This window comes from Fusarium fujikuroi, chromosome FFUJ_chr11, assembly GCF_900079805.1.
Source record: "Fusarium fujikuroi IMI 58289 draft genome, chromosome FFUJ_chr11".
NCBI lineage: Eukaryota > Fungi > Ascomycota > Sordariomycetes > Hypocreales > Nectriaceae > Fusarium > Fusarium fujikuroi.
In genome coordinates this window covers 1,882,031-1,904,934 of record NC_036632.1, presented here as the reverse complement: position 1 = coordinate 1,904,934, position 22,904 = coordinate 1,882,031, and the positions used below count along the sequence as shown (strand labels likewise).

Sequence of the window (22,904 nt, the reverse complement as noted above, 5' to 3'; positions counted from 1 at the left end):
ATATAGGAGTGCTCACGTCGCCTAATCAAATATGTAAGCCGGGTAGCTATAAGGAATTTATTAGCCATGTGTTCAAAGGTACATAGATAGTGGGCTAGCTCACTCGCTATATCCAACCTCGTTGACCTCGTAGAAGACGGAGCGATCGTACTTGGTCAACGACCAGCCATTCTTGATTCTCGCAGGGAGGTCAGGGTTGGCTGCATCAGAAATGTCAGCAAACAGAAGAAACGCATACGAACGGGGCGCTTACGAATGAAGTGACGCCCAAAGGCCACGAGGTCATCTGTCTCACTAGTATGCTGCAGTGCCTTCTCAGGCGTATATCCCCCGGCCACAATAAACTGCACACCAGTACGGGTAGTTACCTCTCTGATAGGCGCTAAAGTATCCTCGACCTTGCGTAAATGCTCAGGTGTATCCATCGACCCATCTGCTCGAGGCTCGATGGCGTGAATGTACGCGATATGGGGTTGAGCATCTACAATAGCTTGCGCCCAAGGAACGAAGAGTGATAGCGGTTCGGCTTCTCGCATTCCTTGAAAGCGCGTGAATGGTGACATGCGGATACCGACGCGCTCGGGGCCGATGGCGTCGCTAACTGCATTGACGACGCGGAGGGGGAAGCGGATGCGATTCTCGACACTGACGCCGTATTGGTCTGTTCTGTCGTTGCTGGTTGATTGGAGCTATGGTATTGTCAGACCTATTCCACATCCTAAGTAAAAGCAAATACTCACAAACTGATCAATAAGCTACAAGTTGTCTGTCAGCCATCGAACCTATCACTTGGAACATGAAGGCTTACGTATCCATTGGCGCCATGAATCTCGATGCCATCAAAACCAGCCTCCATAGCGTTCAAAGCCGCTTGTCGGTAATACTCCACAAAGTCATCAATATCAGCTTCGCCCATGACAGTAAAGTTATCCGGAATCTTTCGTGTGACATCATCATCTTCGAAGAATGGTTGTGAGCCGGGGCTGAGAACAGTAGGGACTAGATCTGGTTCGGCAATACGTCTAAAGTAGTGTCAGCGGACAAATTGACAACCAGAAACGAGGGGCTAGCTCACCCAAGAGCCCAGAGCTGACAGAGGATAAAGGCTCCTTTGGCATGGACTGCACCAGTGACGTGCTTCCAAGCGGCAATCTGCTCTTTGGAATAAATCCCCGGTGAGAAAGGGCGCCCTGATGCCTCAAGAGAGATGAAGGTCCCTTCTGTGATCAACAAGCCCCCAGCTAGCAGTCATAATTAGTATACTTTCTCCAGTCGTGGAGGCACTGTGAGACCGTACGTGTAGCGCGCTGGGAGTAATAATCCGCGGCGTAGGTAGCGGGAACGCCAGCTGAATCAGCACGGCCACGAGTCAAGGGTGCTAGGACGACCCGATGCTGTAGATCAAGAGCGCCGACCTGGATTGGCTTGAACAACTTGGAGGTCTGTGAGGTCATTATGGTTTAGCGTAGATGTGCCAACTATAGTCTAGTAGGATAAATGAATAAGCGTGAAAAGTAGAAGTGTACTTGCGATCTTGTGATGCAGTTCGATTGTGTGTATTAGCACTTACTGCATGTATATATACGCACTGATTGCCTTCTTTCATTGATTAACAATCGATGAATTACTAACACGCATTATCCTGAACAGGTCATATCTGCTTTCAAATCGCGATATCATGCGCACGCCGAGGAAATTCCAAGTGCACCTTAGCTGCAGCTTTATTGGTTACGGGAATAGTGGGCGTTTGTTTTACGTGGAAAGCCGACAAGACGAGCTGGCTCCACATTGTTTATCGGAGCTGATTACTGATATACACGCATGCCTTGGATGCAACATCGATACGGCCAAGTTTAGCGAGCCTTGTTGACGAAGCCAAATTATATCTGGGACCTTGGCTTGAATCATAGCTTCTTCACTTGCATTACTAATATTTATTCGGCTACGGACGTGAACTATGAGGTGTCACAAAACTACTGATGCTCAACAGCTGACCAGGGATTGATAAGATAGCTTATATTATCTCGCCAACATTTCTTTCTTTTGACATCAGCGCATCACTGATTGAGATGTAGGAGACCTAGGAGGGTGCTAGAAGGTGATGCAATCCCAATCCTTAAATGCTGTATATAATCCATGAAGCCTTTGCATCCCATTCTCCGATTACGCACAGGTGCTTAGTGACCAGGCCGTCTCCCACTTCTATGAAAAACCATGGTTCATTGGCCAGACGCATTGAAGTGGAGATCAGCAATCACCATTTCTACTCGCTCTTATCCACGATGAGGTGACCAGAAGATTATTACTCAGAACCCCGTTTGAACAAACCATAAGCGTCATGATAGTGTGAAAGCGATAATATAAGCATCTCAAATGATCAATCACGAGCACGACATGTAGTCAAGCCCGTAGAGTTCATAAGCCCTGTAAAAAGGCGACACACGGCATAGACAAAATATCTTTTCAGAGAGTTCACTCAAGTCTTGAAAGTTATTGAATCAAATAAAGTTATCTCGCATCCCACATCAACTACGGAATCCGGATTACCAACACCACAAGTCGCTACCATGACACCTTCGCTTGAGCACGTATTCACAATGAGGATGTATACATCCCCGGACAAAGCCCTCGTCATCCCAGAAGCTAAAGGCAACAATCATCGCATTGTTGCTTTCCTGACACACGGCAACATCAAAGGCAGTGGCCTTGAGGCAGATCTCCTCCCTGGCGGCGCTGATTGGATCCTGGTAAGCCCACCTCCAATACAGAGTACAGCAAGACAAACACTAACCATTCATTAGCGTGACCCTGACACAAACACCGGACATCTTGACGTCCGCGTTCAATTCCGATCCAAAGAAGGTCACGGTGTTTACATCCATTTCAAGGGCGTTCTACAGATCGATGAAAAGTGGATGGAGGTCTTCACTGGGGGACCCAAGGCTCGAACACTTGAGTTTGGAGAGAATGAATGGCTGGGATCTCCTATTATTGAGACCAGCCATCCTGACCTAAAATGGGTAGAACGCTCCGCTTTTGTCAGTGAGTTGCGTTGGTTTGTCGACGGGGATGGATCCGTTGCAGTTGAAAATGCTGTTTACAAGGTTAAGCCGAGCAGAGCATAATACTATAGCGAGATGAACCAGTTAGTTATAACTTTTATTATAGAATCATTTAAAGCAAGTTTATTGTGTGATCAATGACTGTAAAGATTCTTTTATTAGATGCGTTGTTGAAGATTAGCCTGGGTCCTTTATATACCGGAATCCAGCATGCTATCACGGAGATTCCGATCACGTGGATCCTTGACAGGGATGCTCAGGCGGCATCTCACGGAGATTCCGACTTTGTCAACCCTGATCCCCTGTTCTGAGACATATTTCAGGGCGGATCTTCGTTGCGTGTCTAAACCTTACAAACATGGTTAATAACGCCATCCTCCTCTGAGTGGCCCAAAAACGGGCTGCCCCTTTCCTTATGCATGCAATGTTGCGGCGAGGACAGTCAAAGAGCGGCTGATCACCCAACTACCGATGCATTTCGACCAGCAGCCCTGGCCTCAAGAGTCTCTGGCGACTCATGCTCATGCCTGAGACTAAGGATCAGCGCCTAGTCCATGTCCTGGACTGATCGTATTACGAGATGGAATAGCTTGCCAAGCTTCTGGAGGCAAGGAACTACCCTCATGTGTTCGGGAAAGAATCCGTGTGTTGCGGGATGGGAAGAGAATAAGAAGCCTTCTTTACACGATTTTGGCATCATCGTAAACACAGCTTTGTCCAGACATTTAAGATCCTCGGTCCTGCGCTCCAACAGCAAACTGGGCATCAACAAAGCACCATCCATGCACCCGGATAAGCACTATTGAGATCCGTGTGAGGCGCGTGATGTGAGCCATCAGCTAAGTTGAGTTCACCAACATCCTGGAAACACCATCTCCCAACATCAGCACACTATTGCTGTACCCGATGCACATCGGCAAGATTCTGCCGAAAACAAACCTGGCACTGCACTGCGATATGTGACAGAGTCTTCGACGCCGATCCGAATTTGATACAGGGAAGAATTTGTACCAAGACGAGGTGGGTTGACGACCGATTATGCACAAATAGCAGCATCAGGGGCAATAGTAAGGAGTAATGTGTGTGCTATTAGTGGTGAGTTTATCGAACAGATGTTACTCGAATGTGCCGTCCAGGGAATGGATGTCCAATGTACAATGTCAAGGGTATGATTCCCGACTGCCAAGTAGATGTGTCTGCCAAAAGAGGAGGATTCTTGTGCCCACTGCTCAAACTGCCAAGCACAAACCATTTGCAAAAGACCGTGAAATAATGGCTACTACGACGACAATTCCATTTTCGATCGGGATTTTGCTTCTAGGCATAGGTGTTATTTGCATAGAAGCTTAAAAGTCAAATCGTAAGCGTTCATCAAGGATACACTCGATACGAGAAAGATTCAGAGCCCATGGCACTGGGTCAATCACCATGCTCATGCAGTGATGAAGCTCAAGGGTCCTACGCATGGTTTACCAGGTGCATTTACGGTAGCTATCGTGCATATTCGTATTCCGGACCACCTGCAGGCCCCTTTCCTGCTCTTCCATGGCCTTACACATCTTCAATGCTACAATTACCAACTCTTTATTTTCTTACTTCCTAAGAAGCAGCTATTACGTTCCACCAACCCCGTATTCAGCTTTGTCACGATTAGCTAAAACGCAGTCTCGCTGCAACATAGGTCCTCTTCCTACACGACCGCCAAGTGCACTAACTAGTTCTTACAGGCCTTTTAGCCCCATCACAATGCGACAGTCTCCGTCACAGAGGTAAATATAGGCGGCCCACCAAGAATCGCCCCCCTCACCTCATTTCAAGACCCAGCATGCAAGCGTCCGTTACCCTGAAAAGCAACAGAGGCACTGCATTAGTATCTGGGCGTTTTCAATAAGCGGATAATGTGGCTGATAAGCAACTTCGGGAATCAAGTAACCGCACCTTACAGATAAAGGGTAAGTCAGTGCCAACGATGATCTTCTCCGCGCAGGGCGAGTCTAGACCGCAGGGCTGACCAAGGCAACGAGATTAGGCGTATGTAAGAGTTCCCGCCTCGACAGAATCGTTGGTGCGACCCCAATCGGACGACACTCCCATCCCGTCCCGGCAGCCTCCCCGGTGTTCACTAACCCGAGCCAAGCATCCGCAGTCCTTGATAGCGGCGGGATGCTTATAACCGATACACTAATGAACTCTAATACAGCCCCCAGAAGGACATTTTTTACTAACGTAGGGGAATTTGTTGGCTCTAAAATCCTACTTCAAGCCACGACCCCTCTGATCATCCCGCGCCGCGAGTAATGTCCGGTTACAAGGGCGAGCACGCATGGAAACAAAACAACCACAATCTTTTAACGAAGGCTTCCGCGTTCGAGTTGTTCTTTCCACGTCGTTCATTGTTCTTGTTTCGCTTCCGCCATTGTAATTGTCTGTTTTTAACAGCGTTCTTTAACAGCCAGGCCTCACAAGATGTACAAAGAAGCTGGAGTTGGAGGCAAGGGCGGTCTACTAATTGGAGAATTCTGGGCCCAAATCGCACTGAGTATCGCTCTGATAGGCCTCCGAATTTATACACGTTCATTTATTCGAGGGTCTGTTGGGTGGGACGATGTCTGTCTCATTTCGACACTGGTATGTGCATCCGCCTGACGCAAGGGACAGAACTCTAATATGTAATAGGTCCTAAACACTGGGTTCACCGTGTTTACGACTGTTGCGGCAGTTCATGGCATGGGGCAGCATTATGAAGATCTCGAGGTTCCGCAGTTTGCGCATGCGATGCTGTACATTCTTATTGGACAGGTCTTTGTTGCTCTCGCTACGGGGATGGGTAAAGTGTCTGTCGCTATGTTCTTGCTTCGCATTGTTATGAAGCCTTGGTATGTCTAATAGCCCTCGAGCAATGTGTGACCACTAACGCAATATGTTATAGGCATCGTTGGTTTCTCTGGTTTTGCGCTGTGTCGATGGTCATCATGAGTATTTTCCTTGCCGTCACCGTCTTCGCTCAGTGTACCCCGGCCGAGTCTATCTGGAACCCCGAGCTAGCCGATCAGAGGGTCTGTCATCTTAGCCTGACTATTGTTGCTATCACATACTGCTGTTAGTCGAAACCCCGGTATCTGTTCTCGCTACCTTCTGACCTTGTTTCAAGCCTATGCTGCCGCAATGGACTTTATCCTAGCTGGCTTCCCATGGATTGCCCTCCACGGCCTCAACATGAAGCCCAAAGAACGGCGCACCATCTGCCTGTCGCTCAGCATGGGCGTCTTGTGAGTTAATACACCTATCGAGTTGACTATATGAGAGCTGACAAGATATAGCGCTGGTATCTGTGGAGTCTTCAGAACAACTGGATTAACCTCTCTGAGCAACTCCAAAGATTACCTCTGTAAGTGCGATCGTCACAGCAACGGAAGCGCAGGAGCTAAGTAGTGCGATAATAGACGCTATCTCTGACTCGGCCATCTGGACCGCCAGCGAAGTCACAGCCACCATCGTCTGCCTCACCCTGCCAGCCTTACGCCCGCTCTACAGGAAGATCCGAAACCAGGAATCGAGTTCCGCAGGCTATCAACAACACGATGACTCGATTTACGCGAATAACTCCGCCTATCCTCTTGGATCTCTTAGAGGTAACACGACTGACGATGGGAAGGGGGGCAACCTGACGAAGATTGAAGCGAGCATACTAGCTAGTAAAAACGATAGTGACGAGGCAATACTTCTCCAGGGCTCTACCAAAGGTAATATTATGAGGACGCAGGAGGTCAGCATTTCGTATAGAGAGACGGGGTTGGAAGGGAAAGCTACTTCCCGGGAAGGTGTCTGAACAATTCTAGCGGAGAGAGCCGCGGGATGATATTGAATCGCGAGTGATGTTGATACTTGAACAAGCGAATCGCATTTCTATAAATAGATACGGATTTAATACTACCAAAGCCATAAAGGGAAGATACTACGCCTATCTGAATGTTGTACCGATTATCAGACATTTTATGTGATTCAACCAATGATCCAATAAGTAAAGAGTCCTATTACATTACGCGAAAGGCATTGAGTTGTGCTTCCCAATCCAGTGGTCTAGGTTAGTCTCCCTCGAGTCAAGATCTCGGCTCCAAACCTCAAATTATTTCCGTAAATCCTTTGATTGGCTGGCCTACCTAGGAAGCTGAGTAATCACCTCAAACACGGGGTTAGTGCTGACGCGCCACCTTGTCTCCGTCGCCGACGCCGACGCCCTGTCAGGCTGACTCAATTATCATCCTTATCTCTTCAATAAATCCCAAGAAAATGTCTTCAAGTTCAGAGAAAGAGAACTCAACGACGCCAGAAACGGACTCTAGAGTACGGCAGTTCCACACTCGAAGTCGAACAGGCTGCTCCAATTGCCGGACCCGCCGGAAACGATGTGACGAGCAGCGACCGCAATGGTATGGCGATCCTGAATCCTTGGCCCCCACTGTAAGCTGGGATCTGGCTCTAATGAAGAAAATGCAGTCACAATTGTGTCAAGGGTCAGAGAACCTGCGTTTATGCGCCCCCGAAGATTCCATTGAGAGAACGAAGGGCGCAGCAGAAGGAGGCTCGTCCGTGGGATCAAACGCCCTGGGAGATTGAGCAGCCGTCAAAGCCTAAGGAGATGACTTGCTTGAGGAAGACCAATGTTCCTCCTCGATTAAGTCGCCTGAATCATGATACAGGGTTTAACAGGCTGGCTGTTGCCATGCCGCTCAAATCTCACGAGTTGTTTCAATACTGTCAGTTGCCATGAACAGCTGTATGCTTGTGGACTCGCTGACTCAATTTAGTGTTTGAATCAAGCCGGACACTGAGGACGACACAGAAGGTGCCTGGTACTGAATAGTTAGTATACCTGTCGATCTCGACATCCGTCGCTCACCAAAATAGTCTCGCGCGTATGATAGATAACCCATGTGGACTCCGAAGTGCCATCCTCATGGCTGGCATGCATTTCTCTTTCCAATTCGGCGACCTCGCTATATTCGAGTCCACCTTCTTATATCACAAAGTTGAGGTCATGCGTGTCATCAATCGTTGGATCGCATCAGGAGACTATAAACTCGAAGCTGCGATTATTAGAGAAATGGCCACCTTGGCTTTCACAGAGGTGAGCCACCCTACTATACGCTCCCTTTCAGGATTATCTTGCTAAATGAGAGACTAGGCGTGTCATGGAGAGCTCGTTGCCGCCGAGACTCACATAAGTGGCATTCTGGCGCTCATTGAAACTGCCCGACCTGATAAAGGTGATCCGACGCGTTCTGATTGTTGTTCCACTGATCGAGAACTGGCAAATCGTTACTTCGTCATGTGAGGCTCCTTAAAAAGTCTCCTTAATGCATCTTCTCTTTCTGACATCTGATTATAGGTCGTATGTATACATTACGGGCCTCAAGAGTTTACTCAGCGGCGTTTGTCGAACTGGTGGCCACGGCAGCAGTCTCGATGCTGTACCAGGTCGAGATCTTCTCAAGCTATCGCATACATGGCACATGAGCGAAGCTATGGAGAATCTTGATCTCAAACTACAGGCTATTCGTCTCTTCCCATTTTTCTTCAGCCCACTGCCGCAGGGAGCACGGCTCAACAACGCAGACGCACAAGTTATCATCAACTCTATACGGGACTTCACGGCTGCGCAGGATCGCATATTTAAAGATACAGGTAGAGAAACAGCAGATGGAAAATTTGATGGCTTCTGGCGGAGGGGTCCGGCGTCAAGGGTTTTAGGAGAATATGTCACGGCACACATCGAATCTATATCGGTGCCTGGAAAGAAGGAGGAGACTCCGGATATGACCCCATCGTCATTCGTCGGGCCATGGTGCGGATTGACTATCGCCTCTATTTTCTATATGCAAGATGTTCTCGGCGCATTGGAATATGTCGACAAGCGCATTCACAAATACGCGGTTACTTTGCTGCGACACGATGTAGCAAAGGTTCTCAACCAGGTAGGCACCTCGAAGAACGAAGCATTTATACTATGGCAGACATTAGTCGGGCTCATAGCTTCTTTGCGCGCCCTGAAACACAACGAGCAAGATAGAGGATTGTTGTCAGCCAGACAGTTCTTTATGGATGCTTTGAAGCAGCAAGCAACGACTTTTGGTATCGCCACTTGGCCGCAAGCAAAGGGGACGTTACGAAGGGTAGCATGGCCAATGGGGACTGCTGGTCGAGAATTTATAGAGGAGCTTTGGGAAAAGAGTGTTACGAATAGAGCTTAATCAGAGAGGATTAACTATATAAGATAAACCTTATATAATATTTTAATTAAAAGAACCATACTTTTTAACAATAAATAATTTTAATAATTTCTTCTATTACGTGATAGAGGCTGAGCTTTTAGTAATAGGTCAAGACTTTATCTATAGCTATATATATCACTATTATAATATTCGTATTACTTATATTAAAGTTAGGTTCTGATATAGTAAGCCAAGCCTTGCCCTAATCCTCCCACTACTCTTGCTCCTGTCGAGCTACATCATACATCTGTTGACAGCTATCTTGTATGCCTCTAGCTCCGCCTCAGTGTTGCTTATTACGCTTTCCCTTCCATTTGTCTTCCTTGCGGCGTTTGACCCCTTGTTAAGGCAGGCTTCCGAGATAGCCTTAGCGCGCTGACTGAGGCCGAGGCGGTGTACCAGATGTTCTACAGGGTCTGAATGAATGCTTGCAATTGCAATGCGATTGGCTTCCTGATCTTCCCAGCCCTATTAGGCTAAACGGTGATTGTGTAAGGGAGTAAGAAGGAATAATCATTCTATTTGCGGTATACTTTAGGGCGTACCTACCATTGGCCTGCTTAATAAAAGTTGAAATCTGTTAAATTTGCTTTATTCGCAAGCATTTTGAGATAAAGCAGGAGAAACAGAGAGGACTTCCTGGATTTTAACCGAGTACTGAATCGCCATACATAACAATCGTAAGGTAAGATTTTAGCAAGCATAAGCTGCAATTTGCAATATACCCAAAACTTAGTTTTCTGCCTATTATATGCCTCTGAACATGTATTGTTGTTCTTGGCGCCTCACCGGGCTTTACCTAATGTGGGCATAACTTCTGTGTCTTCGGTCCAGGAGTGAGCCGAAGGGTCTCAGGGTATGATTGCGATAGTAAATTAGGCAGCTCGAATATCCGGCGGGGTTCGTCAACATGGGGTAATGCAGGGACTATGGTCACGCAGCAAGGGGTCTACAGGTACAAAATGACTGAAGAAAGTTGAGATGTCGAGGCAGCGGGCCCAAGTCTCTTTACTTCTCAAGCTTAATTGTACTGTTGAGACCAAATATGCAGCTCTGCACCTGGATCATATCAGGCTTTGTGACAGCCATCGCTGCTACCGAGACCTATGACTATGTAAGTATTTACTCATTAGGGCATTCACCTAAGCATCGCTAACATTATTGATAACTAGATCATTGTAGGCGGTGGCACAGCTGGAGGAGCCCTCGCCACCCGCCTGAGTCTTGGCCTCCCCAAGTCTAAAATCCTTCTTCTAGAAGCAGGCCCAGAAGCTCTCGACGATGTGCGTATTAACGTACCCGGGATGCGCGGTTCAATTCTGGGTTCATCGCTCGACTGGAACTTTAGTTCTATCGCCCAGCCCGGCCTCAATGGGCGATCCATTAGCGTCAACCGCGGCAAGGTTCTTGGCGGCTCATCTGCTATGAACTTCCTTTGCTACGACCGAGCTGCATCGGCTGAATACGATTCCTGGAGTGAGCTTGGAAGTCCAGGCTGGAACTGGGATACCATGATTCATGGTATGAAGAAGTCTGAGAATTTCACAGGCAATGATGGTGACGTGCATGGTCGCTCTGGTCCTATCAGCTCTACCTACAATCGCATCGTCCCGGATGTTTTGAAGCCATGGCAGTCTACGGTCAATAAGTTGGGCGTCCCGATCAACGACGGAGGATCTCTTGGTGGAAACCCTGTTGGAGTCATGTACCAACCCACCAACATTGACGTGACTAACTACACCCGGTCATACAGTGCCAATAGCTACCTGCCAAAGGCTGGGCCTAATCTGAGACTCAAGACGAATGCCCATGTTGTCAAAGTTCTCTTTTCCTCTAAGAAGAGCAAGGGTTTGGTTGCTACTGGTGTCGCTCTGCAGGATGGCTCTACGATCAAGGCTCGCAGGGAGGTTATCCTTTCGGCAGGTTCTATCCAGAGCCCGGGACTGCTCGAGATATCCGGTATTGGACAAGCCGAGATACTTGCCAAGGCGGGAGTAAAGCAATTGCTCGACCTTCGAGGCGTCGGCGAAAATTACCAAGACCACCTTCGAACCTCCAATACATACATCCTGAAGGAAGGTTACGAGTCATTCGATCAAATGATCTTCAAACCTGAGGGAGCGTTGGCGAAGGAGCAGTTCAACCTATGGCTTGAGAACAAGATATCGTGGTATGACTATACTAGCAGCGCCTACGCCTTTCTCAACTGGGCCCAGGTCAGCGATGACGTACAAAAGCAGATAAATCAACTTGCGAAGGACGGCTTTGCTACCAATGGCACTGTCGTGGACAAAAAGAAGCTTGAGTATCTGAGCGACCCTTCTATTCCCCAGTTAGAGCTCCTCCTGGAAGCCAACTACGTTGGGGCTCAGGGCTATCCTGGTTCCTCACCCAACTTCATCACCATCTTCTCCTCCATCATGCATCCCATGAGCCGTGGCAGTGTTCACATCAACGGGCAAGATGTAACGGGTAAGCCGATTATCGACCTGAACTATCTCAACAACGAGTACGACATTCAAGCACTCATTGAAGGTGCTAGGTTTGCCCGCAAAGTCGCCGAGACAGAACCTTTGCGATCCGTTTGGGCTGCAGAGTTTGAACCGGGCCTAGGAAAGAGGACAGATGCACAATTACGTGACTGGGTTGTCAAGACAGTCAACAGTTTCTACCATCCTGTCGGTACCTGCGCGATGCTTCCTAAGAAGGACGGTGGTGTTGTCGACTCCTACCTGAAGGTGTATGGCACAAAAAACCTCCGCGTGGTTGATGCCAGTATTATTCCTGTCCAGCTGTCGGGCCATATTCAGACGGCTGTGTATGGTATCGCCGAGACAGCTGCGCAGAAGATTATCGCTGCGGAGAACAAGTATTTTAAGGGTTTGTAAATAGGGACTTAACACAGGCCTGAATAGCGAACCGAATGCTTGAGCTTATAATTAAAATTGCTCCTCTTTGGGAAGTCAATATAGATGGAAAAGCCAAGGGTTTCCTGAAGCTGTCTGCGCATCTCAGCAATTTTACTCAACTACTGTTCATAAGGACTAAATACCACGTATTTGCTAAGGAACCCAGAATTAATGCATGATTTGAATTTCATTTCAATCCGCCCAGACGGAGTAGTTAGTATAATTGCGTCTCAGCTCACAAACTATCATAAGGCTTGGTGGCGGGCAGCTGACCACGTCGCGACAGTTACATCAGGCAATTGAGTGTCCAAAGGCACTTTTGAAAAGATGAAGACTACAGGAAATTGACTCAAAAGCGCTTTGTGAGTCAAAACAGCGACGGAAAGCCAATAGGCAACTATGGCAACTTTTACGTGTCGTATGTTTCCCTTGATCCGTTTCAATCAACAATTCCTGCTCCTATTTTTTCTGGTACGCTAAGTTTTAACAGTTACATTAGCATTTTGTAGGCCAATGCCGATAATCATAGCCATTCTGGCCGACCTGTCCAATTGAATTACCGCTGTAATTCCGCTCCCTGGCAATTCTAAAAGTAGCACCTTGAGTTCAGGTCGTGATGTTATGGATATGCAACTTCTCGCGGGGTTATTATGCAAAGCTAGGTGAAGGACTGTCGTAAGCTCACTACGTCAGACCTAACATATTGCACTGCCGGATGATTCTCTTGCCGCTCAGCGACGCTCCATATATCAAGGGACTAAGAACGGCATCGCGACTTTATCGGTCCCTGGTCGACGGCCAAGCCGGTATCTGCAGGCGCTGCCCCTTTTGACTTAGTGCGGGACACGTACTATTCAGCTGTCAACAAGCCTATTGATAGCCTGTACCATTTCCTACTTGGGGCCTGAGTGTCTTGGAGCCCCGCTCCAGTATGCCACTCCTATGATCTGCAACCCAGGGATATTGGCAGATCTCTTCCTAAATCGCGATCTAAGCTGAAGCAAGAGGTCAAAGCTCCAGCATGAGGCAATAAGGAAGGATTGATACCAGCCTGTCATTGACAACGTGCCGTGCCGCTGCTTGACATAACATCAACATTTTGGATCAAACGAGACTAGCATGCTAAATTATTGACTGCTTTACATATGATGTATTACTGCATAATCTGATGAGAGCGGGAGAGGCACCGGGTCAACATAGCTGGTTGTTGAAGCCACTTCCCCCTCCTTCCTGAATCACAATGCATAACAGTTGACTAATGGGTTTGTCCTGATGATTTTGGAATTTACTCTACATGCACTCCTTAGTCCCGGAGTTAGACTTCCTCCATGTCAATTGCGGGCAAGCCCCTGTTCTCGTCATCAAGGATATCCACAATGCTCTTCAGATCACTCTGGTCCTTGATCTGCAGCATGGACCCATCAATGGCGTTGTAGAAAAAGAACTTGCCGCTACCAACCTCGAAGAGGTAGAGTGCTTCTCCCGTGTAGGGTGCCATTCCGTAGTGAGGCCTGATATCTCCGTCAATGCCACGACCCCGTACCTCATCTTCAATCTGACCACCTTGGCCCCAAAGCATGTCCCCTCCGATTGACTCGTAGGAATTGACCCAGTTTGCTGGGGGCGGGATCTAGAGTTTTGCCGGTCAGTCACGCTGGGCTGCAAGAAGGGTAAGGTCATGTTGTACCCCGTTGTCGGTCACCACTACGCCGTCGGAAACTGTGGTGTATTGACTCATGCTGGGCAGCAGGTGTATGCAAAAGTGGTATGAGGGTGCGGGGGTAGAATGTGATTGTTGAGTTGTTGAAGCAGAGAATGTGATGGGAGAGGTGATGATCGAGGTACATTTATATACATGGCTCGGGATGGTGATGTCACATGCAAGTGACTAAGCTTGAAATGGTGTGGCCAGGCTGGTACATAAGGTTAATGCCAGTTTGCGAGAGAAAGATGTTAGTGGTTGTCTCATCAAGGTAGTCTATCACAACGTTAATGTTTTTACTATTTACGAGGCTCTTTCCGTCAGTTAGAAAGCGAACTTCTTATCCTTACTATCGATCACCTTCAAGATGGCCATTGACTTGGATCCGACTTACCTCACCTTCTGTAGCCATAGCCTGATTGAAATGTACAATTGGGAAAGGCATGAGGTTTGTACCTCAAAGCAGCGCATCTAAAAGTCCCACTGACATGTCGACATAGATATTTTGCTTTTTATCCAACGCCTGTGTAACGCATCCAGTCGAAGCCACTAAGGAAATATTAATCGCTGCCTATAAGCAATTTCTGTCGTTGTGGTTAGTTCCCATCCTCCAAAGACATAAGACGTTACGCTAATGAAAGTTTGGAACGTAGCCCGTTAGACAGGGAGGTACCAACGGATTGGGTTGTAGAGCACAACTTTAAGCCTATCAACCCAAAGACCTTAAAACTCAACGCCAAGTATAATCCGGCACAGCATATATACCGCACGATAACAAAAGAGTGGGAAGACAAAGCTGTACCAAATGACCAAAAGTCTAAATTCAACGTCAACCTGAACAGCGCCTGGGAACACACTTCTCCAGATCCTGCGAGGCTTCCAATCCTTGGGGCTAGTGATGGAGTTTTCTACTGGAATCACTATGACCTTCTTGGTTTCATTCTATCGCTTTTGAAAACTGATTTGGAGGGCGCTAAGAAAGACAATTTCTTCCTTCCGCTCACAGCAGTCTATGGTCGATGGTGTGCTAAGATTGGAGGGGACAGGAAGACACCAGACCCTCCAAAGTCCCCGAAAGATACAGTCTTCACTGGAATGGCAGACGAGCAAATCGGCGTTGGTCCTGTGCCTACCGTCTTCCAATGCACATGGATTAAAGACAAGGGTGTTGTCTACTTCGCTTTGGGATCCTCTATCGCGGGACATAATGTTAATTGGAGCAATAAGTCGGAGGTAGGGGTTTGGAAGGAAAAGCTCCAAAGAACACGATTTGACCTTCTATACAACTGGAATGACATCCACACGGAATGGATAGACGGCAAGGAGTGGGATTTTGAAAATTCACCGACCTTGAACAAAAGTAAAAGGACAGGAACGCACTTTGGGAACTGCGGAGAAACATATCCTTTTCTCCATATATTGTAAGTAACAGGAAAGTATTCACCGAAGACCTGAGCTTACAATTCATCTCTGAACTCAGCCACCCCTGGAGTATTGCAATAAGGGGAAATGTTCACGGACTGGCTCTGAAGAGCTTTTTCTTGGGGGATGAGGTGTTGAAAAATGAATACAAACCAGAGGCGATGCACAAGGAAGACCCTCAAAATCGGGGAAGCGGCATATACATAATTCCCCCATGTCTGAATTGCCAATCCCTTGTTGAACACGCAAAAGGAACGCAGGAAAACTTTGTCCATCCTGCTATACCGAGCACCAACTAAGAAAGAATTATTGAGAGCAAGGCATTAATTTCTACACCAAGTAGTGTCGCGAGAGAACTCGGGAATTAGAGTACTGTTGGAGAGATGAAGGTGCCAGATTAACGACATGATTGATTGTGCCCTGCTACGTGTCTGAGTACAAACTTTGGAAGCAGATGGTTGTCACATCACAAAGATATTGTTGCAGGTAAACTTTTCCGGGTACCACAAGGTAGTGAGAGACAGGCGTGAAGTTATCGAGTACTATGGAGCAAGCTATCTCCTGCTGAGTGCCCATGAAAGTGTCCCCTCAGATTTCTTCAAGGTCAAATGCTTTCAAACCCTCCTCATCAAGACCTGCCACAATCTTTTCCAGGGTCAAGTTTCCCTTCAAAAAGTACATAGAATCATCGAGTGCATTCCAGAAGAGGAACTGCTTGCCGCCAACCTGCATCAAGAAGAGGGCCTCGCCCGTATAGGAACATGTGCCGTAGAAAGGCTGGACATCTCCGTCAAGGCCCCGGTCCTTAATCATCTCTTCCAAATCATCATTCCAGCGCATGTCGCCACCAATCTCATCATATACGTTGGTCCAGTCTCGGGGAGGGGGGAACTGGTAAGCTGTGAGACATTTTTGGGAGAACTGTAATGAGAAGATCAGCAGTGACTTACGTCAGTGTTTGTGACGACCACACCGTCGACCACTTTTGTGTGATTGGACATGGTGAATATTCGTGGTTGAAGGAATGGTGTGTTCTGCAAGACGGTGTAGGGGCACAGTATTGGTCACAAAAGGCTGCCTGAAAGATGCAGCTACACGACGAAGACAGATGAATATTTATACACCACCCTGCCCCAGGTAAGACGTCACCACACACTACTAGGGTGCAAGGGTACTGCAAGGGTAGCTCAGCCGTAAGCGCTGATCCCAATTAGTGGTTAGCCCGATTCACTATCAGCATCGCTCTGTTTAGCACAGCCTACTCTATGACATGTACAAACCGGTACATCCTTCATCTCCACCTTCCTTTTTGGGAGTCATCGCAATCGTATCATGTGTCCCTACCTATGTATGTAAATGTTTTTATCTCCATGTATAAAGTAGAGTCTCGTATGTCTCTTGCAATTGACAGGATATCTCTACACACAAGGCAACAATGGCACCACTCAAATTCGTCGGCAGAAGGCTAGCCGACCTTTATAAATATGAACTTGAAGACGTAAGGATAAGAAAGCACGGCAGTACACAGATAGCTAACATCTGGGTCTGGAAATATAGATTTATGAGTTCTTGAGGGATGTCGCTCAAGATCCAGATTCTTTCAAAATAGACGAAGCAGAGTCGAAAAAAGAGAAACTGCAAACGATTTATAAGCAGATACTCACACTATGGTGAGAGATCCCTATCGAAATGAAACATCATTTGGTAAAGAGATAGTCGCTAAAGTAGGCCCCCCTACACCCAAAGTCCCCTCGACAAAAACGATATCCAAGTGGTCAAGGATGATGTCACAGCCGAAAACTACGAGCCTAGAATCGGGGACAGAATTAAAGGAGAGATCGACCAGAAGCTACAACCAAGCCAACACATCTATCGCCAATCAACAGTTGTAATGAAAACAGATGGAAACAAGAAAACCTGGTCTCCGATTGAAGTTAAATATGACAATGACTGGAGTCATGCTTACCCCCCTAGAGTAGGGAATGGAAGTCTCCCTTACTGGTCACATTATGATCTCCTCGGTCTATTCCTATCTCTCATGGGGCCAGCTCAGCCCAACTCCGACAGGTTTCGTTTTTTTCTTCCTCTGACCGCTGTTTATGCACGTTGGGCCTTTACCATTGGAGGTAACAGGAAGAAAAAATCACTCAAAAGCTCACAAGTCATGGCTTTCAAACCTAGGCCAGGGTATGGAAAGCCGCCTACAATCTTCCAATGCACTTGGATCACAGGTCCCGATAGCTACGTTGACTTCTCACTTGGTGCTTCAATGGGCGGACAGAACTATGGCAGCATCAATAAGGAGACTGGCGACAATAGTCTTGGAAATTGGAGCGAAAGGCTTCAGCGAAGTCGCTTTGGCCTTTTGAAAGGATGGAATGCAATTGAAGACTCGGAGTGGACTAATCAAAATGGCGAACTAGAGCGCTTTGCCTTTGAAACATCACCAAGCATTGATAGTGGTTTGTCTACGACGAAATTTGGAAACTGCGGAGAAACCTACCCCTTTGTACAGATGCTGTCAGTGAGAGCTTCAACCCTATCCTCCTCAGACATAAAGCTAACGTCTGTAATACAGCAATCAGTATAGGGCTACTGGAAGGGAGGAGATGAAAGGCCTTGCTCTTAACTCGCCCTTCCTAGGCGATAAGGAACTTTGGGAGGACTACTCTCTTGCCAATATACACATTGAAGCTGCAAAGAAGCGACAAGATGAGGAGATAAGCTTCAAGTGGATTTGGTCACCATGTAGGAACTGTAAGCACTTGATCAAGGTGGCTAGTGCAGAATTGGATAATTTCCTCCCGGAACGGAATCCCCCAACAGAAAAGGACTTTGAAGAGGCACAAACCAGGACACCGGCGAAGGAAAACGGTCATTTAGTGTCAGCTTAGTTGGGAAATGCAGTTAGTATCTATTGATAAGCGTTTGCAGTTTAGGACGGATAATTTCATATTGTATTGCTAACATAGATAAGAGACTATTTGCTATGGTAGTGACTGAGCGAGATAACGACTAGTGATGCTTCTGAAGTGTGACTTCAAAGAAGTCGTTGATAGGATCATGCTCGTGATCAAACTTGTAGTAAGCAGACGTGTAGAGCGAAAACCTCTTATTGCCAGCGAACGAATTGAGCTGAGCCAGCGTCAGCATGAAACTCATCTCATGAACATCTTGCATCCTGATCCATCCCTTGTGACTTCGCGGGATAAGCCGCATCAACAAACACTTTCTGTCTGTGACAGGCATGGTAGTGAAAGACATGAGAACATTGAAGCGGAGGTTACTCAGCATGCGTGCACCGGGACCTGCGTAAGTGTCCATGATGCAGTTATCGTCAGCTGACGTGCCAAGCTCAATAGCTATGTCGAACTCTGTGAGCTGATAGCTGCTGTATTTGTTGCGTGAGACAAGTACCGAGAATACGATGTCTTGGGGTAAGCAATCTTTATCTTGGATGATGACGTCGTGCTGTAGGGAGTATGCGTTGCATGTGTAAATAGGTGGACCAGCTAGGGCAGAAGGTTGGGAGCTGGCACTTGCCGTTCTCATGAACATGCTGACTTGAGGAGCTCCAAGCCTTCTTGCACTGGCGAGCTGCTGGACTGGGACACCATGGGGAGCCTGTGATCCCATGGCGCCATGGAGATGCTCTGTGATCGGTGCTCGATGGTGCGGGGGGAGATGGTGTCCCAGAGTACGAGATCTCACCACAAAGCTCTCATCGCGTTCCCATGTCTCGGCAGCGGTATCCAAAGATGCCGCTTGGAGGGACACAATGGTGTCTACCTCTGGTGGATCAAGATCATCATCCTCAGGCTGTGAGACTCTAGGGACAGTGGTAGGTGTCATGAACTTCAGGCTGCGAAGTTCTTGGACTGGCCCAGTCGCTGCACTCCTCAAATTAGCCAGCGGAGATGAAGATGCTTGGTCACCCGATCCCTCTTGTTTATCTAAAGCAATGACGAGTTGATAGTAAGGATCGTTGAGTTGCATGGCAAGGAGGGCAGAGGTTGGAACAGTATCGCGGAAGTAATCCTGCTTGTTCCCCTCGTTATCAGTGAAGGATCCCATGTTCTCGTTGAGCAGGTCCATCTGTTTCTTGACGAAGGAGGGCAGACGAAGGATACGCAGATCAGCACCTGGATCACCTTCATCCTTTCCGCCAACGAGTGGCTTTGGGATAGTGCTCCATGTGAACCAATTATCCTCTGAGCTTGGAAGCATAGTGACCTTTTGCCAATCTTCTTCAGGCTTAGAGTAGTCTTGATATTTCGGATCAACGGTGAACTCCCTTCCAATAGATATCTCTAACTTATCAGCCTCAAGGTACCAACCAGCAGCAAACCGTTGCTGATGGGGAGGCTGAGTGAAGTTCAAGGTTTTGAAGTCTTGTCCAGGAATGCAATCGAACAATCCGAGCATGACGCCGTCTGCGATAATCTCATGGCGAAGAAGAGGTGCACGACCAGTATCAGCTCCAGTGGTGTTGACTCTCAGATCAGGGTAAAGAGTGACGAGATCAGAACGTAGGTAGAAGCCGTAAGTTGGGACTTGCGGACGATGATTGAGTTTGGGAGACTTGTACTCCAAGTAGCGATTGATGCCGTGTTTGATGGCAACTCTGTCGAGATCTTGGCCCATGTGGTTTGCCAAGCTCAAAGCACCGTCGACCATCGCATCAACCCAGTTGGGATCAATGTGAAAGAAGCGCAGACTCTCGGGAGGAACATGGCTTGGATCCGAGATCAAGTAATGTGCAGGAATTCTGTCGAGGAACATACGATCCAGAATCCAAGCTAAGACTACCATCCAGTCTGTAGAAACAGGGTCATTGGTCTCATCATAGACCTGATCATCTTTCCCCATGGAGAGTTCTTTGAGGACAACCTCTATAGCTGCTTCTAGGTACTTCTCCTGAATTGGCTTTGAAGCATAGCCAAGTCTAGGATACTGCCGTTTGGAAAGCTCCGGACGATACCATCGCTTCTTGGCACCTCCAGGTGCGAAGTAGTGAGGTCTATCGTTGTCTGAAGCAGGAGGAATTGCCAACTGTATCTGATGAAGGCGCTCAATGGTCTTGGGAAGATCCTTGAGAAGATCATCTCTTGACCGGTAACTTTGCTCCGTCCCTGCCTCGGTGACAGCATCAATCTTGCACGCCTTCATGGTCTTGGTGCGAAGAATGGACCGTAGACGAGACAATGCTGCAACATAGGCTTTGTCGCCGAGAGCAAGTGTTCTGCCAATCTGCCAGGCGATAGAGTAGCTGATATCCATCAGACCGACCTTCTTATCTAGGATCTGAAAGTCTTGACCAGAATTGGAGCACTTGTTCAGCTGTTCATTCAGCTCGACTCTAGTAGGCGTGAAAGGACCACGGTATAATGCCGCCGTCTTTTCACCAGTCTGAACCCGGTATTGAACGAGGGAGTATCCGTCTTTCAGTCTGTCGCCAAGTCGCACGGTGACTTTATTTCCAGATGACTGAAGTGGTTTGAACACGGCTTCAGCAGGGCGAAGAACATTAAGTTCTCTACCAAGATGTTCAAAGGCATCCCTGACGTTGAACTGTCCTGGTGGTAGAACAGTATAGGTCCAGTTATGCAGGGAACACAGTCCGAGGCGGGTTTGGCCCGACTTTGGCCACTCCATATCTTCAACTCCTTCAATGGAGACAAGATGGACAGAGATATTAGCGGCAGTTGGGTTGTTCAGTGGTCCACAGCGATTACTGATGACACAAGAGAAGATACCAAAGTCTTCGACGCCAGCGATGGCCATGCCTTTGGTGTTGATCTTGCGAACATGTGAGAGATACTTGTACTGAGCCGTGTTTGGTTTCTTTCCAACTTGTCTATTGTTCTTTTCATCAAAGGTAGAAAAGAGACTTGTGAAAAGATCCGGCTTGACAAATATAAACTCAGCACTGATGTCTGTCACGTCCTTGCTAGAATCAGTGACAATAGGTGTTGCGATGTTTTCAAGCTTCAGAAAATCGCCGATTGTCATCTTTACAGCCCCAGCTTGGCTCTGCTTGAACTTCTTCTCGCCCAACTCTCCGGGCTGAAGCAGTAGTTCATCATGACTGAATGTGAAGAGCGCAAGCCAGGGAACTTTGTTACGGTTTGCATCTTTGTTGTGAGAATCGCGCTCAGCTGATGGACTTCCTATTCTCTCCCAAGGAAGATGAGGGTCGCTCAAAACAATGTGAGGCAGAATGCGACGATCATCAGGGTAGCCTTGAGGAGGGTAGAAAGAATAGACAGAACCCTCAGGCAAAACAAACTGGGGAGCGTCGACATAAAAGTTCTGCTTGGCTTTGAGGCGAAGAGTACGTTTATCAGTCGGGGCTTTGATGTCTTGAACAACGCTAATCTCATGTTTCTTGCCAGCTTCAAGACCTGGAGCCCAATACGAGTGAAGCTGAGCCTGGCCTGGCTCCAGAGGCGGAGTCGGGTCCTCGATGGGCTCACCAGCTGAGGGCTCCAGAGAAGTGATGTCTAAAGCCTCGTTCTCAAGAGCTTCGGCCTTTCTGGTAGATTGAACAGCATTTCTGGCATGGCGAATGGTGAGATGGCGAGGGGAATTGATAGCAACGCTTTTGCCGCCCGTGAAAATGACCATGATGTAGGGTATTGATGATGAGTTTGAGAAGTTGACAAAGGTGGTGAGATGAGATCCTCAGTGGAGTCAATAATGATAGCGACAAGAGAAGTGAAACGAGACTGATCGAGAAAAACACAAAATGACGGGGGACACAGTTTACCCCGTCCAAAGCTTGCCATCCATCTTGTGCCGAGGATAATTTACGTCGTTCAAAACAAAACCTCAATGCATCACGTCTGCAACCTTCAAAGCAGAATTATCTCAATGTTTCTCAGGATAATTCTGACTGATTACTTCCCGTGTATGCAAGACGCCAGCTGAAGAACTGTAGTGGCTGCAACGGCCCGGTATCACATCATCCCGTGCGGAGGTAGTGGGCGTGTTGATAAAAGCGGCACAGCACGGCATATTTGGTGTGATATTGATGATCGGCACCCCGCAGTGCTCATGTATCAGTTATCAATCTGCATGCCTACGCGTCTGGCCTATAGCGGAAACGAGTTCGTCACATTGATTTCGGAACTTTGGGCCTCAGCTCGAAGCTTGTAGCGCCGCGCAAATCATCCTACCGATTGAGGGTTGGTGAATGGCCTGAGCGTGGCTTGCCAATGTTGTGATGACGCAAAATATTGCTACAACTGCGTTGATATTGACCTCTTTGGAGGGTTCAGCTCCTGGTGCTGACGCCGCTAGTGGTAATCACTGCCTGAAATTGACTTTGTAGCAATAGATTGGTTCGGACTTCACCGGAGGCAGCAGTTGAAGAATGTGACAGCTGGGCACTCTCCTTCGTCCCCCGTCCATGGAGGGCATCGTGATGTAACTTAGGCTCGAGAAATGCAGTAGCGATGCTTGTATGGCTTGCTGAAAATGTTGAGACTTGATCCAGGGAAGATCATGAAGGCTGGACAAGCAGCAGACGTCCTGT

At 47.7% G+C, this 22,904-nt stretch overlaps 10 protein-coding genes; 6 read left to right on the top strand and 4 right to left on the bottom strand.

Annotated features, from left to right (window-relative positions):
* Window positions 1–99: 99 nt before the first annotated feature.
* Window positions 100–1,454, bottom strand: FFUJ_11958 (probable NADPH2 dehydrogenase chain OYE2; the record flags this gene model as incomplete). XM_023570915.1 has 6 exons in its annotated part: window positions 100–200; window positions 254–689; window positions 741–755; window positions 809–1,022; window positions 1,076–1,241; window positions 1,298–1,454. 6 exons carry the CDS (start codon window positions 1,452–1,454, stop codon window positions 100–102), a joined length of 1,089 nt encoding a protein of 362 aa, XP_023438153.1.
* A 1,113-nt stretch (window positions 1,455–2,567) lies between these two features.
* FFUJ_11957 (uncharacterized protein) lies at window positions 2,568–3,125 on the top strand (the record flags this gene model as incomplete). XM_023570914.1 has 2 exons in its annotated part: window positions 2,568–2,747; window positions 2,802–3,125. 2 exons carry the CDS (start codon window positions 2,568–2,570, stop codon window positions 3,123–3,125), a joined length of 504 nt encoding a protein of 167 aa, XP_023437956.1.
* A 2,403-nt stretch (window positions 3,126–5,528) lies between these two features.
* On the top strand, window positions 5,529–6,891 carry FFUJ_11956 (related to integral membrane protein pth11; the record flags this gene model as incomplete). XM_023570913.1 is given in 6 exon segments in its annotated part: window positions 5,529–5,690; window positions 5,739–5,938; window positions 5,992–6,161; window positions 6,214–6,331; window positions 6,383–6,450; window positions 6,470–6,891. 6 exon segments carry the CDS (start codon window positions 5,529–5,531, stop codon window positions 6,889–6,891), a joined length of 1,140 nt encoding a protein of 379 aa, XP_023438146.1.
* Window positions 6,892–7,352: 461 nt separating this feature from the next.
* Window positions 7,353–9,313, top strand: FFUJ_11955 (uncharacterized protein; the record flags this gene model as incomplete). XM_023570912.1 has 7 exons in its annotated part: window positions 7,353–7,406; window positions 7,438–7,523; window positions 7,560–7,819; window positions 7,871–7,925; window positions 7,971–8,190; window positions 8,248–8,393; window positions 8,452–9,313. The coding sequence occupies 7 exons, from the start codon at window positions 7,353–7,355 to the stop codon at window positions 9,311–9,313; spliced, it is 1,683 nt and encodes a 560-aa protein (XP_023437955.1).
* A 1,066-nt stretch (window positions 9,314–10,379) lies between these two features.
* On the top strand, window positions 10,380–12,222 carry FFUJ_11954 (related to alcohol oxidase; the record flags this gene model as incomplete). XM_023570911.1 has 2 exons in its annotated part: window positions 10,380–10,448; window positions 10,507–12,222. The coding sequence occupies 2 exons, from the start codon at window positions 10,380–10,382 to the stop codon at window positions 12,220–12,222; spliced, it is 1,785 nt and encodes a 594-aa protein (XP_023437954.1).
* A 1,336-nt stretch (window positions 12,223–13,558) lies between these two features.
* FFUJ_11953 (uncharacterized protein) lies at window positions 13,559–13,981 on the bottom strand (the record flags this gene model as incomplete). XM_023570910.1 has 2 exons in its annotated part: window positions 13,559–13,873; window positions 13,931–13,981. The coding sequence occupies 2 exons, from the start codon at window positions 13,979–13,981 to the stop codon at window positions 13,559–13,561; spliced, it is 366 nt and encodes a 121-aa protein (XP_023437953.1).
* Window positions 13,982–14,312: 331 nt separating this feature from the next.
* FFUJ_11952 (uncharacterized protein) lies at window positions 14,313–15,370 on the top strand (the record flags this gene model as incomplete). XM_023570909.1 has 3 exons in its annotated part: window positions 14,313–14,393; window positions 14,446–14,540; window positions 14,599–15,370. The coding sequence occupies 3 exons, from the start codon at window positions 14,313–14,315 to the stop codon at window positions 15,368–15,370; spliced, it is 948 nt and encodes a 315-aa protein (XP_023437952.1).
* Window positions 15,371–15,955: 585 nt separating this feature from the next.
* Window positions 15,956–16,368, bottom strand: FFUJ_11951 (uncharacterized protein; the record flags this gene model as incomplete). XM_023570908.1 has 2 exons in its annotated part: window positions 15,956–16,258; window positions 16,318–16,368. The coding sequence occupies 2 exons, from the start codon at window positions 16,366–16,368 to the stop codon at window positions 15,956–15,958; spliced, it is 354 nt and encodes a 117-aa protein (XP_023437951.1).
* Window positions 16,369–16,802: 434 nt separating this feature from the next.
* Window positions 16,803–18,261, top strand: FFUJ_11950 (uncharacterized protein; the record flags this gene model as incomplete). XM_023570906.1 has 4 exons in its annotated part: window positions 16,803–16,865; window positions 16,925–17,037; window positions 17,114–17,887; window positions 17,946–18,261. The coding sequence occupies 4 exons, from the start codon at window positions 16,803–16,805 to the stop codon at window positions 18,259–18,261; spliced, it is 1,266 nt and encodes a 421-aa protein (XP_023437950.1).
* Window positions 18,262–18,382: 121 nt separating this feature from the next.
* FFUJ_11949 (uncharacterized protein) lies at window positions 18,383–21,994 on the bottom strand (the record flags this gene model as incomplete). The annotated part of the gene is made up of 1 exon (XM_023570905.1): window positions 18,383–21,994. The coding sequence occupies one exon, from the start codon at window positions 21,992–21,994 to the stop codon at window positions 18,383–18,385; it is 3,612 nt and encodes a 1,203-aa protein (XP_023437949.1).
* Window positions 21,995–22,904: the final 910 nt, after the last annotated feature.